General features: G+C 34.6%; 2 protein-coding genes across 2 annotated transcripts in view; both read left to right on the forward strand.

Moving 5' to 3' along the window:
- Positions 1-1,471: 1,471 nt before the first annotated feature.
- Positions 1,472-10,519, forward strand: LOC144845931 (transcription elongation factor A protein 1-like). Its single transcript, XM_078703450.1, has 9 exons — positions 1,472-1,626; positions 2,614-2,682; positions 3,592-3,700; positions 4,360-4,563; positions 6,105-6,167; positions 6,629-6,783; positions 7,125-7,271; positions 7,532-7,603; positions 9,204-10,519. Exons 1-9 carry the CDS (start codon positions 1,555-1,557, stop codon positions 9,210-9,212), a joined length of 900 nt encoding a protein of 299 aa, XP_078559576.1. The 5' UTR covers positions 1,472-1,554; the 3' UTR covers positions 9,213-10,519.
- A 3,906-nt stretch (positions 10,520-14,425) lies between these two features.
- Positions 14,426-14,653, forward strand: part of LOC144845713 (integrin beta-like protein C) — a 31,238-nt gene continuing 31,010 nt past the window's right edge. The window contains exon 1 of the mRNA XM_078703141.1: positions 14,426-14,599. Within this exon, the coding sequence (XP_078559267.1) occupies positions 14,477-14,599 (123 nt within the window). The 5' untranslated portion in view covers positions 14,426-14,476. The remainder of the gene's footprint in view (positions 14,600-14,653) is intronic.

Below are 14,653 nucleotides of genomic sequence, written 5' to 3' on the forward strand. Positions count from 1 at the left end.
GGTTAGCAACACACATACATGCAAGGCGAGATTACAATTTCTTCTGAAGGGTTAACAGTAGGCCGAACTGTTATTGCATAAACACGGTAAGACAAGCTTAATCAATATAAATTATATCAATCACTGTTAATAATTATCTAAACAAAGCCTACAATTAATAATTATATACTTTGTTTTCTTAGTGTTTTTTAGAAACAAAAACATACTGTAAAATGGCTCAATTGGCTGGCAGTAAGTATTCGGCGTCGACACAGCGAACGGAGCGAAGTCAGGCTCTAAGGGGACCCCAAATAAAGTATGAACCTACGTTTAAAATGGAACCGGATCGAGTATTTATTTCATACCAAGCAAAGTGCATAATTGATGGTGTACTAACACAGAGGCTAGAATCAGAGATCTATGATCCGGAAAAATGCAACAATATTTGCCGTGAATTATCGGACACAATAAAGAATAGAGTAAAGGAATTAGGTTACGATCGATATAAGCTTGTAATTGTCGTATCCATTGGATCTGTATCAGGCGCAACTCTTTGCACAGCTAGCCAATGTATTTGGAATGACAAATTTGACACTTTTGCCGAACATACGTATACAAATGGATCACTATATGCTGTTGCAACAGTATATGGAGTATATCAAGAATAGTGTCTCAGTTTGCTATCTCAAATCTTTGATGTTCATTTGATTCTATTAATTTGATTTTCTTGGTTGCTCTGATCGTCCTAATTAATGATATGCACATTTCAATTATGAACAGTTTGTCTTCCAGTTTGAACACATAGGCTAGTAACGTTACGGTTTGTAAACATCTATAAACTATCTGGATAGATTTATTTGGACGTGTCGTAAGTTATAACTAATAAACCGTTTTAAATGACAGCGTACCTAAATATTGCCTAAGACTCAGTTTTACTAAGATATTTCTGATATAAAATGTGTATAAAGCACAACAACGTAGGCGTTGACGTTTTATTACACAATAATTATGAAGAATAACAACATATCACGTGATAATCTAGACGGAAACATTTTTAGAGTGCAGTGTGATTTAAATTATTTAATTTTTTAAACAAAACTGTTCTGATTTATAAATTTGAAAAACTTATAAACGTTATGAAAAGTAAACAGGTTTCTGTTCCACTTAATTTTGGGGGTTTTGTGATTCTTTGTTAGACTAATAAAACAATATTTTAACTTTTATATTATACATTAAAAAAAGAAAATAAGATGAGTCGATTTAGTACACATATTTTAACATTGGTCTTAATATGATTTTTGTGTGAGGTATGATCGATTGGAATAATCAAGGCAATCTAACAATATAGACGGCCTTGGAATAAATGATCAATAGGAATTATTATTAGGACTGAACAGAGTGTTACAGACGAAAAAGGCAGTAACAGCGTTCCATAGCCAAAATGTTGATTTTTATGGATTTGTGATTGTGACATTTTTTCGCGCGAGGGGACGCGACGAGTGTGAACTTTGAGTTTTGCTGTGAGAAAAACACTCAATATATCTCTGTTTGTGACATCACAAAAAAGAGAACAGTATGACATCAGCAAGTGAAAAAGATGTTTTCAAAATTGGCAAACGGCTAGAGCAAATAATATCTAAAAACGAGGTAAGAATTTGGTTTATTTACTAAAGTTTATGTTAGGCATGCCTGCGGATTAGCTAGGCCTAGAGTCTAGCCTAGGACTAGATGATTCAAGGACGTTTCTGTCTAGGCATACTAGGCCTAGGGACGATTTGGCCCTGGACGCTTCGTCCCATTCAAATGTCTGGCTGTTAGGCCGAACGCTTCATCGAAATGTCTCATTTTTAGGCACAAAAATGATTGTGATAAAATAGACTAGCCTACCAGGCTAGGCTAGTAGTAGTAGTAGGCCTAGGCTAGATGCCTAGTAAATAGTTTACAGTATATATACTTATACTAGCCTAGGCCTACAGTAGTAGTATAGGAATAGGCCCAAGGCGTAGCTAGGTAATCCTAGACCTACAGACAGTAGCAAGCCTATAATATATTATTAATATAATTTACATTTTTCTATTGTATATTGAGTTTCCCCAATATTTATATTGAGAAAACCACTGTCTCCGTCATACAATACAAAAACAGTGAAGAGAATCAATTCATCAAACTGAGTAAATACTATTATAGACTATGTTAGTCATCACCCGTATTTGTTACAGTATTTAATTTTTTTAAATATGATTCTTACATTTCTATAGGTCGTCGAATGTGGAATTATTTTAGAAACTAATTAAAAATCAACATACAGTAATACTACTACAGTACTGTAGTATCCTACAGAACCACACATTCTTATCACAACCCTATGCTTATTTTGGATAAGGATAAATGGCAAAACTAAAAAAACTAAAAGACGGATCTTTGCCAAATTTAAATCACAGATATATGTGGTCACGGACGACTCCATTTTGGAGGAAATCCGGACCAGGATCCCAATTCTGGACCACTTTTTATTGTTTTACGTTGTATATAATGTATGCATGGAATTAGCAAACTCTGTCTCATTTAAAATATAATAATAAGAATAATGATAATAATAATAGTAATTTCATTATTTTTAAACATTTCAAAAAGAATACAGATGAGGCATTGGATTTACTGAAACGTCTGAAAGAACTTCCGGTCACACTTGAAGTACTCCAGGTAAACAAATTCAATTTTTTTCCAAAACCCTCAATTTGAACACAACAACCATTGACACAGATTTCCTGTCACTTCCCAGGGTCTTAAATGTCTTAAACTCTGTCTATACTATCAAACTAGTTTGACATAAAAAGTGTGAAGTGCCCAAATATGGTAGTGATAAGCTTAAATATGGTAATAACAGACATAAATTAAGTTCTATATTAAAGCCCCCTTCCCTATGTTTTTTAGATCTAATTTAAGATCACAAACTATATTTAATGTAAAAATAATACTATATGGTCCTATTGCGATAACTTTTTTCGTCTTTAAACGGTTAAAAATGTGAAAAATAAGTCGATTCTAATAATTATAGTGGCCCGCTATAAATCCCAAAATGCATTGCGCGCGAATTGATATGTTTGTTTTTCACCTGTAATTCGCCCACTTTTCGATCGATCGTGAGGCCAAAACAAATGGAAGACTCCTAACTTTTCAGCGAAAATACCGGGTTTTCTCCAATTTGTATCAACGGAGTCTGGCAAAAATAGAAAGACAATTAATGCAGCAACTATACAACGTCAGGCTAGGTATATAGCTAGCGTACGATGTTCGTACGTTACCGATGTTTACCAGCTAGGCCTACAAAACTAAGCCTAGCTAGGCTAGGCCTAAGACCGTCCACGAGAGGTCGATCGCCGCGAGCTACTTAGGTAGTGCATTGTTTCTCACTTTTTATCATAATTTACCATAAAACGTACATTTAAGACAAGGAATGACATGGTTTAATGTTTTTAAAGTGATATATATGTATTATTTTCCAAAAAACGGCCAAAATTGCAGGGAAGGGGTCTTTAAATATTTTGTGCTGTTGAATCTCATACAGGTAATTGTTATTTTTTATAATTGTATTTTGCATTGTTTGCACAGAAAACAAGAGTTGGTATGTCAGTAAATGCCTTACGGAAAAAGAGTAGTGATGAAGAAGTGATTGGAATAGCAAAGTCATTGATTAAAGCCTGGAAGAAGTTACTGCCAGGTTAGGATGTCTGCTTTACTGTAAAGCCGATTTTCCACTAGGCGAATTTGCGCGAATCCAACGTTCGAAGAGAAACAAATCGCCTACTCTCTTTCCACTACAGCGTGGCTGCTGAGCTTTTGATTCACATGAGTGCTCATGAAAACGTCATAGCTCATTTCCTGAGCTCTGATTGGTTGCGCAATATTTCGCTTAGCAAAAAGTAGAAACAATTGGAACTAGTAAATTTCGCTGCAGCGAAAAATCAAAGGAACTAGAATTCGTCGCAGAAGGAAGTATGACACCCAGAAACATGAATACGCATAGCATAACGCTTTCCATTCGCGCGAACAAATTCGCCTAGTGGAAAATCGGCTTAATGTAATATCTCATCTCATGATCCTAGGAATGAATAGGACCATTTATAGCAATATGCTTTTATGAAGCAGACTTAGGAGTACAGAGTATACTGTAGTGCAATATCATCACATTTACCAAAGGTACAGTATATTGATATTTTTTCTTAGTGGTCAGCAGGGCAAGTTTGGCGAATATTTTACTTCAACAAATTGAACTTGCCCTAATTAAAACTTGTGAACAGGAAGAGTGGCGATTCTGTATTTTTGACAAAAATCAATACTTAAAAAAAAATAATAATATTATCTTTATTTCTTTCTCAGATCAGAGCAAAAGTTCTGTTAAAGATGAGAAAAGCAGAGATTCAAATAATTCGCCAATGCCATCAGAAGACAGTAACAGTAGTGTTCATGATACAGAATCAAACAACAGCGACACTTCACAGCGTAAGTCAGTCGTACCAAAAACAAATGACTCAGTAAGGGAAAAGTGTCGAAGCATGATCACTGCTGCCCTCAAAGTTCCAAGTAAGTCAATATCAATTTCTCAATTGTTGTTCAGGCTTAGTAATTTACCTGGGTTGTTGGTTACCAACCCACCACTATTGATCCATGAAGCCAACTTACGAAGGAAATTAAGTAAATATAAATGCACCCTTTGAGTTTGTATGATTTGGTGCATATTCCAGTCTGTTATTTCTACAGTACTGTAGTTTCTTTAATTTGAACAAAACAATTGAAACTAGAAAGCCACTCAGAGAGTGCATACCTCCGCCTACTGTAAAATTCTCCTACATAAGATTTCTCCGGGAAAAAAAAAATATATATTATTTGTGTGTGTCTTAATGCTGTTTGTGATTTAGGCTAATTTCACTACAAGCAAGTATATGCGAGTTTGGCGTAATGGTTTATGTAACAAGCCTTTCAATTAACAATAGCTTCAGTTGACTAACAATAGAACAGCAACGCGAAAACCAAACGAGTGAATTTGAAAAGAAATAGGTTTTTTAAACTACTCGCATCAAAAAAAGTGCACATTAAATCAAATTATGTTTTAAAATTACAAATCACAAATTATAACTCTTGTACAAAAATGAAGTTTTTTGGACAAGTAGTTCTCGAGAAAATGCAATTTCAGTTAATTTACTTGTTAACTTTAAGACTGCTCACCGGCTTTTGAAAAATTTTGTCCTATCTTTTAACACTAGCAGGTCTGAAAAGTATACTAAAAAGTGGTCCAGAATTGGAACCATGGTCCCAAAATTTAATGGAATGGTCCTTGACCATATATCTATCTGTATATTCATTTTGGTAAAGATCTTGTAATTACTTTTTGAGTAATCCTGCTAACAAACAAAAAAACAGACAAACAAACCCACGCGACCGATTACATATACCTCCTTGGCGGAGGTAAATAAAAACTGTTTTGTGATCAGTTTCTTGATGGCGATTCTGTTTTTTTGTATAAGTTCTAGTACTTTAAAATATACAGATATTGATGCCAATTTGGCGATTGTATTTCTCCTCCGCTCTGGACGATATCAACAATAGATCTTGATAGCGGCAGTGAATATTTATCACAGAATACCTGATTGTAAATTTAGGGATTTAACTATATAAAATAACGGTTTTAACTACACAGTAGGCGATGCATGTGTTTAATAAGATATTAAAAAGTAAACAATCCAATAATTAATGGACTCTACCAAATTATTTTGTGCGCCCTTATGTTTTCGCGATCGATGTTCAATCAAAGTCACAACATCAAAAGTGCTTGAAAACTGTTGGCTTTACAGTATGCTATACAACGAGACAAAGCTGAGTGATACTGAATTTTTATCACCAGTCATTACAGGCTTATGATGTTAATTTTGCCTCTAACAATGTAATTATAATACTGTATATATAAATCCAAAGGCAAATTACTGAAAAAATGACAATGCTGTGGGTATCAGTGGCTGGATCTCAATGGAGATACAAAAAAAAAAGCTAAATCAAAACGATAAAGTAATGCCAGAAAAGTTAGCTGAGCTAATAATATATATATATGATTTTTCTCTTTATTGTAGTTGATATTGAAGATAAATCAGCTTTTCAAGATGCAGATGAGCTTGGTGCTATCATTGAAGATTATATCCTTTTGAACAACTGTCAGTGTTCTCCAACTATCGCCATTATTTTAATTGTCATCATTTAATTGTTATAGCCAATGTCATTGTGTTTATGGTCATTATGTTCATGGTCATTATGTTCATTATAATTTAATCATCATTTATTCGTTAAATACAATATAGTATTCTTTTTATTCTCATGCCATAGACAATATTATTATCTTCATCATAGTCAATATTATACTGCATGATATAACGTAATATAAATATATAAATTCAAATTACTGAAAAAATGAGAATGCTGTGGGTATCAGTGGCTGGATCTCAATGGAGATACAAAAAAAAAAGCTAAATCAAAATGATAAAGTAAAACAGCCAGAAAAGTTAGCAGAGCTTTCGGGCAACATTAACCCTTCATCAGTGCAAGTGTATATATTTGCAAATGCAACTTATTTTTGTAACAATCCTTAATTCTTGATTACGTATATTCACGATATTTGTGAACACGGACCAGAAGTACAAAAACCGAGTACGTAGTCGTGTATGCAATTTGAAAGATGCTAAAAATCCAGAGCTGCGAAGGCGTGTACTATGTGGAGAAATAAAACCAGAAGAGATAGCCAAGATGCTACCTGAGGTAAGCTGCATTCTTTTAAAATTAAAAACATTAAAGCTTGATTAGGCTTAAACAAAAAAAACTGACAACCTGTGGCCGTATTCACCATTCACACTTAGGCTAAGGGAAACACTTACCCTTAAAATTAAGAAAAATTACCTATCTAAGTGAACACAGTTTAAGGGAAATACTTAAATATTTATTGAGTTAAGTGAAATACTTAATATTTAAGGGAAATATCTCTTTAAGTGTGATTGGTGAATACGGCCACAGGATTTTGCAACAAGTCTATTGTGCTTTAAGCCTTAAGATATATAACAATGGGGAACATCAAAATTGCTAATATTTACCGTTGTCTGTAGGAAATGGCTAGCAATGAAATGAAGGACCTACGTAAGGAGTTCACAAAGGAGGCAATCAGAGATCATCAAATGGCAAAGACAAGTGGAACAACTACTGATCTGCTGAAATGTGGAAAATGTCTGAAACGAAACTGCACATATAATCAGGTAAAATCATAAATTATATTTGAATATACTGTACTGAATGAGCTTCACTCCAATCCAACTAACATAAAAAAATCCTTACATTTTATTACAATCACGAATCCTACAGTATTTTACCTTTTAAGAAATATGATTCTATTTTGAGGTCTACTGTATATCATATCACTATTATTTGTTATTTTCTCCAATGTCATGTTTCTAATCATTGCTTGGCTTTTTGTAAAAGTTTTTTTTTCTTAAATTTTAATGGGTTTTGATTTTAGGTACAAACTCGGAGTGCTGATGAACCGATGACAACATTTGTATTTTGCAATGAATGCGGTAATAGATGGAAGGTAAGTTACAAATATAAATATGTCGAAATTACCTGTGTCTTAACTGGGTGTGTGGATGACACATACACCAACATTCTTCTCCCCTAATGGTGCATTTGAGCCCTACGGTTGCCACCAAATGACGCTCATTCATCTGTCCACTCTGAAAGGGCTAGTACACTGGTGTAACCCCCCACTCTTGGGTTATTTAAAGTGCACCCTAGCCAGATGCACACACTGGACTTCCATCCTTAAGACTTGTTCTACCACCAGTACCATAGTCGAAGAGAGCATTGAATCCGTGCCGATTGATTGTATGGCTATGGATTGCGTACTCCTGTCTTAACCGCTCTGCTACTCAACACAAAATAATGTGGTTCATACATTTATTGTGTAATTATATACATAAACCATTTATTATACTTTGTTGTGGATGTGAAAAGAAACTTATTTGAAATGGAAGGCCTAATCTTTGGTCTATTATTAATGTTCTGTTCGCAAAATATGTTGTTGGCATTTCATACATGGCATGTCATATCTTGTTTGGATTTTTGGATGTCAAACAGAGTGACACAGATGTTCAACCCCTCTCACACTGCTTAGCAAATGTGCCCCAGTATGTGTAAACTCCAGGTTTGGTAGTTGATGTGAAAGATTATTACATTTCCACTGAATCCCTCTCGTTGAGCCTGACATCCATGGCTTAATGAATTGTGGTTTTTATTGACTGTGTGTTCATCTATGCTTGACACAGGTATGGCATTTATCCAAACGTTATTCTACAAGACTGGGATTGAGATTTATAATTATTTCTATTGTATCTGCCTATATTTATATAATATCTTTACCGTTTCAAAATTAATTAAATAATTTTCAGTGTATCACCGGGCAGTTTAGAATTTATTTCTATGCCTGTTGTGTATAATATATAATATATAAACACATGCAAAGAACATTAATTCTAAACCGCCCGGTGATATACTGAAATTTAATTAATTAATTTGAAACGATAAAGATGAGGAAATCTGTGAGAATGAGAAAAAGTCGCCCCAACCGAGACTCAAACTCGGATCGTCTGCTTGATATGCAGTTGTCTTAACCATTAGACCACTGGGGCTTTCATGGTATTGTTCAAACTCGATTGGATAGCGACTATATAATATATAATGCAAAATTTATATAGCGCTATTTCATGAAGATCAGAGCGCTGTGGACTTTACATCTAATTCAACAACATTCTTCTCTCCTAAGGGTCACATCGTGTCATCAGCAGCCAACTACGGCGCCATTACGTCTGTCCACGACAGTGTGTGTGTGAACTAGCACACCGGGGTAACCCCCTACTCGTCTCGAAAGATGTACTAGGTTTTTTAAAGTGCACACGAGCAATATGCATACGCTGGACCTACGGTTTATAGTCCTTATCCGAGAAGACTTGTTCTACCACCAGAACGATAGAGCAGAAGAACCCTTGCCGATGTAATAGCTATGGATTACGGTTCCACTGTCTTAACCGCTCGGCCACTCACCCACATATTTAACAATTTAAAAGCTTGCATGTAATGTAAGCAATATTAAACAAACAGTACAATTAATCAATTATTATTCTTTCATACTTTAGTTCTGCTGAAAGTTATTCAAGTTTGGATTGAGCGATTCCTGCTTACACCACTCTCTCGACATCTGCTTACCAAATCTATCTGCTGCCCTCAACATCCTCATGTTTGTATTGTAGGAATCGTCACTGCAAGTATGCTAAATGGGGTGGGGCTTTGTGTTGAACCAGATATTTACATTGGACATTTGATATATAATTTTAATAAATTGTACAATTATGGTTATTAAAACACTTAATGGCAATATTGCCTGTGGATGTGTATGCACTACCTACTGTAAGAAACCTTCAGGATTTACTGACAACTTTAAAATCAACCTACCAAGTCAGTCAGACTTCACTGAAAATAACATTATTATAATACAATGTTTTCTTGTTAAACTACAACCTTGCAGTATTTGTATTTAGTTAAGTAATGTATGTATGTAGGCCTTGTATCCCATGGATGTAAACTTTATAACAGTAGAACCCCCTGGTGGTGGACCCAACAAAGTGTCCCTTTGATAGGTGGATCCCCTGAATAGGGGTTAGCCATAGTATTAAAACATATATTTTCATTGTTGATTTCATTGCAAAGTGGCTATTTAATAGAGGTGTCCCAAAGGAGGGGTTCTACTGTTTCCAATTTCTCACAAGTTTGTATATACCAGAATAAATGCATGATAGCGATACTTATTTTTCATTTCAAAACTTTTTAAGATTAATTTTTATGTAAATAGATTATTACAGTTAAATGCCTTAACAAAAAGTATGATTTCTAGGCAATGTGTATAATAATGATTTCATTATATTGTAGTTACATATATACAATTTAATCAGCTGTAATGAAACTGGATCATATGCCCTGTGTCTGGTTGTTAAGGGTTTTCCTTTCGGTCTTTGTGTGAACTTCAACATGAAAAAACAGATTTTCTGTAAATCTAGATATTTTGATCACATAGTTTTCAGTTTTCTGAGAGTTAATTAAGCTTGGTTCCCAATGCAAGGACGTAGACGCAATGCAGGCGAGTTGACCAATGTCAAGCTCGCAGTTTGCTTGCGTTACGTCGTTGTATTGCGTCACTAGTGGGAACCACGCATTATCCTAAAGTTTAGGTTTTTATATAGACTGTAACATATTAACATAGCAAATGATAGTTAGTAATTGCCAGTCTTGTCTTACAACACTGAAAGGCGCTAGGATTGATTCGTTTATTTAGTACATGGAAGAGGTTTTTATGATTTAATGTTATCAAATGCCTAAAATAAAGATGGATTAATTAAGGGTGGGTTTACAGGAAGAATGTTAAGGTTTTTCCTAATAAATTCTAGGAACAATTGTGTGTAAATTGTCTAGTTTTATCATTGTGTTTTTTGTTTTCCAAAGCATTTATTCCAGAATGTGACATGTGTTATTGACTTATTTGAATACGACTTCCTATTAATAATTACTACTAAATTGTGAATTTAAACAAAGTGTGTATCCTGTTATCAAGTAGTTATATGTTTTTCTATGGTTATAAAATAATTTATATCCCAATAAAATGTTAATTTTTTGTAAAAATGTTAAAAAATACAGGTTGTATTGAACCAATTTGACAACGTGGGTTTACACTTATTTGCACTTTTTATAAAGGGAACTGGACTGTGAACCTGCGATCTGATTGCGTCGCGTGCAGAGATTTTCGAATGGCATGAGTATTATTCAAACCGTCATAACCCATTTGCTGACATTGTTTGCGGTTCGCGTGGGCAGGCCCGTAGTCAGGGGGGGTTTTTATGGTTCGGGCGAACCCCCCCCCCCCCCTTAACCGACTGTGAACCCCCATCCCCGACATCCCCAATACCTCACCACCCTCATCTCTGAAAATCCTCCAAATACGTGCCCCACAATACAAAAGGTTATTTGTAAATTGAAAAATTCGTTAACTCGTTCGTGAATAACTCATACCTTATTGTTAAACAAATGAATTGGTTGCCGAAAAATAATACGAATTTTTGGTCCCAGGATGTAACATGATATTGACGTGAGCTTGGGCACGAACGAATCGTACAAAGGACACCGCTAGACAACCGCGTACCTATTGTTTCGATCACTGGCAGTCAGCATGCATATAATAATAGCCTTCCGACGTACATCAAAAAATGGAACGCTGCGGTTATGTATGTGTGGCTATGAAGTATAGTGGATTATAGTGAATTTAATATATTACACTATAATATCTATGGTATCATGTACTGTAGTTTACACCTATAGCATTCGATTATTTTTTTCTAGACCACCAGCCGATACGTAGGCCTACTCAACTGTATCAATACCACCTATTTACATTGATATATTTAGTTTCCTCAACAAATTGCTGTAAATAAATATAGATAGAGCTATCAGGGGCGGTCGCAGGACTATTTTAAGAGGGTTGCCCAAAGACTCCAGGGCTGTAGACACTGAGTATTTGAGCAAGAAAATTGTTAAATGACACCCCTAGATGGCCGCAAATGGTACTCTCGCACGTAAAATTCATGATAATTTTTTTTTCGTTCAATGCGAACGTCACGGGGAGGTCCCCGATGAAGGTACTTTTGGTACGGTAATACATTCTAATAACTGTACTCAATTAATGTAAATTAATTATCAATTAATAATTTTAAAAAGTTATACAAAAAATATGAAGCTGTTGCTATAAATATATTGAGCAAAAGGTTAAATTGTATAATTTGGAATTTTAATTAATTTAAAAATGCTAAATAAAGTCAGATGTTCAAACCACCATTTCCAAAAATTCATTTTTATTTATCCACTATAAACTATACAAAAGTGTTGTTTTAAACCACACTCCAAATAAAACATAGAAAAGAATGATAGGACATTTGCAGAAAGAAGCAAACTTTGCTCTGCTACCGGTATAACACGGTTCAAATTTCGGAACGTCTATAAATTACTACGGAAATTCGGCCTAATATTTACGAACGTACGGAAATGAAGATAAATAGGGTACTACACGCATCGGAAATACAGAATACGCACAATTATGATTTGGCCTAAAAATTGGCCTTAGATTATGGAAAACCCCCGGCAAAACACAATAATTATGGACAAATCGATTATTAGCCTTGGCAATATGCCTAATATTTAAAAGGAATGAATATAGGCTATATTTCGTTTGTCGATGAAGTTTTGAATTCATGTATGAATGATTGATCTATTAGAGGTAATCTGTGATGGCTCTAGTAACACTGCTATGCGTGGGTAATTTGTGAATAACGTAGTATGCTACATACACGAGCCTAGATAGGGAAGATCTGTACTGTCGTTCATTGCGAGAGGAGGGGGAAGTCCGGTAATGTGTCATGAAAAATGTAACAAGCCAGAGATGAAATAAAATCACTAACATTTAGCTGATTGTCGTTGTTTTAGTCGTCGTCAGAAGTTTATCGACCGACATCTATTTCTCATGTGTTGAGCGTTTCTTTAATTGAATAATTTTGGATTTTCAGTAAATTACCAATGGTTTATTCAAAGTCAAACTGTAACTAATCCCTCACTATTCAATCAAAATGTTATTATTATACTACTATATTGTTAAAAAATGGATTGCGTGACATGAAAATGGATTGATAGTAAAACGTAACAAAGATACGTTCTTGTCTGGTTATTAGGTATTCATGCTCCGATGAAGCAGAGGATTATTTTTGTAGCGTTCCATTTAAAATGAAAAGAAATATTTTGGTTGTGAAGGTCGTTTTAACAATTAGGCTAATATCAAAACATTCAACAATAATAAAATGTCCTGCAACTCTGTAACTACTTTATGACTAAGCCTATCAAGTTCCGGGTCCGGATGGAGATTGTATACGATGAAATGGAACTCAATTTTAATTTAGTGGCAGAAACAACATTTAGTATGAAATTAAGGCTGTTGCCCGGGCCACAAGGGAAACACCCCTGGGTCCGCCCCTGGCTATAATAAGCATTGAATTTGCCTTCTCACCCAAATTGTGCTTTTTTTGAGGGGCTTGTAACTTGAACGCAAAACAAAATACCGAGTGAATGATCAAACAATCGGCGGTGGTTCCGCACAACACAGAGCACGCGCATCTAACATACGGCGGCAACAAATGTTATCGTGAGGAGGAGGAAAAAAGTACGATCGTTTTGTTCAATCGTAGCATGCTGCATGAGAGTGTTTTTCCGGCCAATTAGAGGTGCCATTTATCATGAATGTTATGTACGAGAGTACCATTTCCGGCCATCAAGGGGTGTCACTAAATTCGCCTCAGACCCCACCCACACCCAACCATATTTGTTTTTATATGTCAGTTAATATTCGTCCTCTTGTTTGGATAGTACATAATACTGCATTTTATATTCGTCTGGTAAATTTTACAAAAGTATGTTATTTTGAAAATTGTGTCAAACGTTGCAATGTCATAATAGAAGTGGTATTAAATGGTAAAAAAAAGATTAACAAAATATTTTAAAATCCGATTTTGGAATAGGCCTACTTTTATAGGCCTATGCAAATTACTAACACGCAGCAATAGCAACAGTTTCACAAACAAAATTCATATTGCACGCAATTAAAAATTCAAAATACGATAAAATACGATACGATTTACAAAAGGTACAAATGAAATTCGGTTGGTTGATTTACATTTGATTAACATACAATATACAAATATAAAGAAAACAAAAAAGTGCTCAACCAATACAGTAAATTAAACATAGGCCTACACACCAAATTTTAGTGTCAGTTTATGGCGTAACAAATAATTTAAGTTAATAGGACAATCTGACAGCTAGATTTGCATGCGTGTGTCCTTTACGGGAATATTGAACTCTCGGATTTTAGTAGGTCTAATAATAATACATTTGAACTTTTGAACAGTACTCATACAATGCTTTTAGATTAGATAAAGTGCATTAGGCCTAAATAGTCAAGCTCTTCAGTAATAAAATTACTGATTTGGAAACTAACAAAAGCCTTTTATCATAAGTTTCAACAAAACGAGATAGAACTAACATTCTCTGTTTATGATCCTTTAATTTAACAAAAGCCTTTTATGTGATTATTTCAACAAAAGAATTTTTATCGAAATGGCTTGGTCTTACTTTTAATTCCTGAGACAACATTGTTGTCTCAGATATTTTCAATAAAGTATTATGATGTCAATTGACCAATCAACAATGAACAAATTCTTTGCAGAAATACCAGACGAGGCCTATACGAAACTAATGAAGGAGGTTGCTGTAAAAAAGTTTGCGTTATTTAAGTTTGCACAGCATAACACCACTCACATTAATGATGACTAATTTAACTTTATTTTTTATACCTCTAATTTGTATCGGCTTGTTTCACTCTGGCAACTCATCTCATTTTCGAGGTGCCATATTTACATGGACGCCAACATCAGAAGGAAATCAGGTAAATAATATATCATTCTTTTAAAAATAGTATCATACGTTTTGTTTACTATAA

This window comes from Antedon bifida, chromosome 6 (assembly GCF_963402885.1).
Source record: "Antedon bifida chromosome 6, ecAntBifi1.1, whole genome shotgun sequence".
Lineage (NCBI taxonomy): Eukaryota > Metazoa > Echinodermata > Crinoidea > Comatulida > Antedonidae > Antedon > Antedon bifida.

Bases quoted from the DNA above. Each gene is read 5' to 3' on its own strand.
- LOC144845931 (XM_078703450.1), top strand. From the start codon at position 1,555: ATGACATCAGCAAGTGAAAAAGATGTTTTCAAAATTGGCAAACGGCTA. The intron at 1,627-2,613 runs GTAAGAATTTGG...CATTTCAAAAAG, and splicing joins AAATAATATCTAAAAACGAG to AATACAGATGAGGCATTGGA. The intron at 3,701-4,359 runs GTTAGGATGTCT...TTTCTTTCTCAG, and splicing joins CTGGAAGAAGTTACTGCCAG to ATCAGAGCAAAAGTTCTGTT.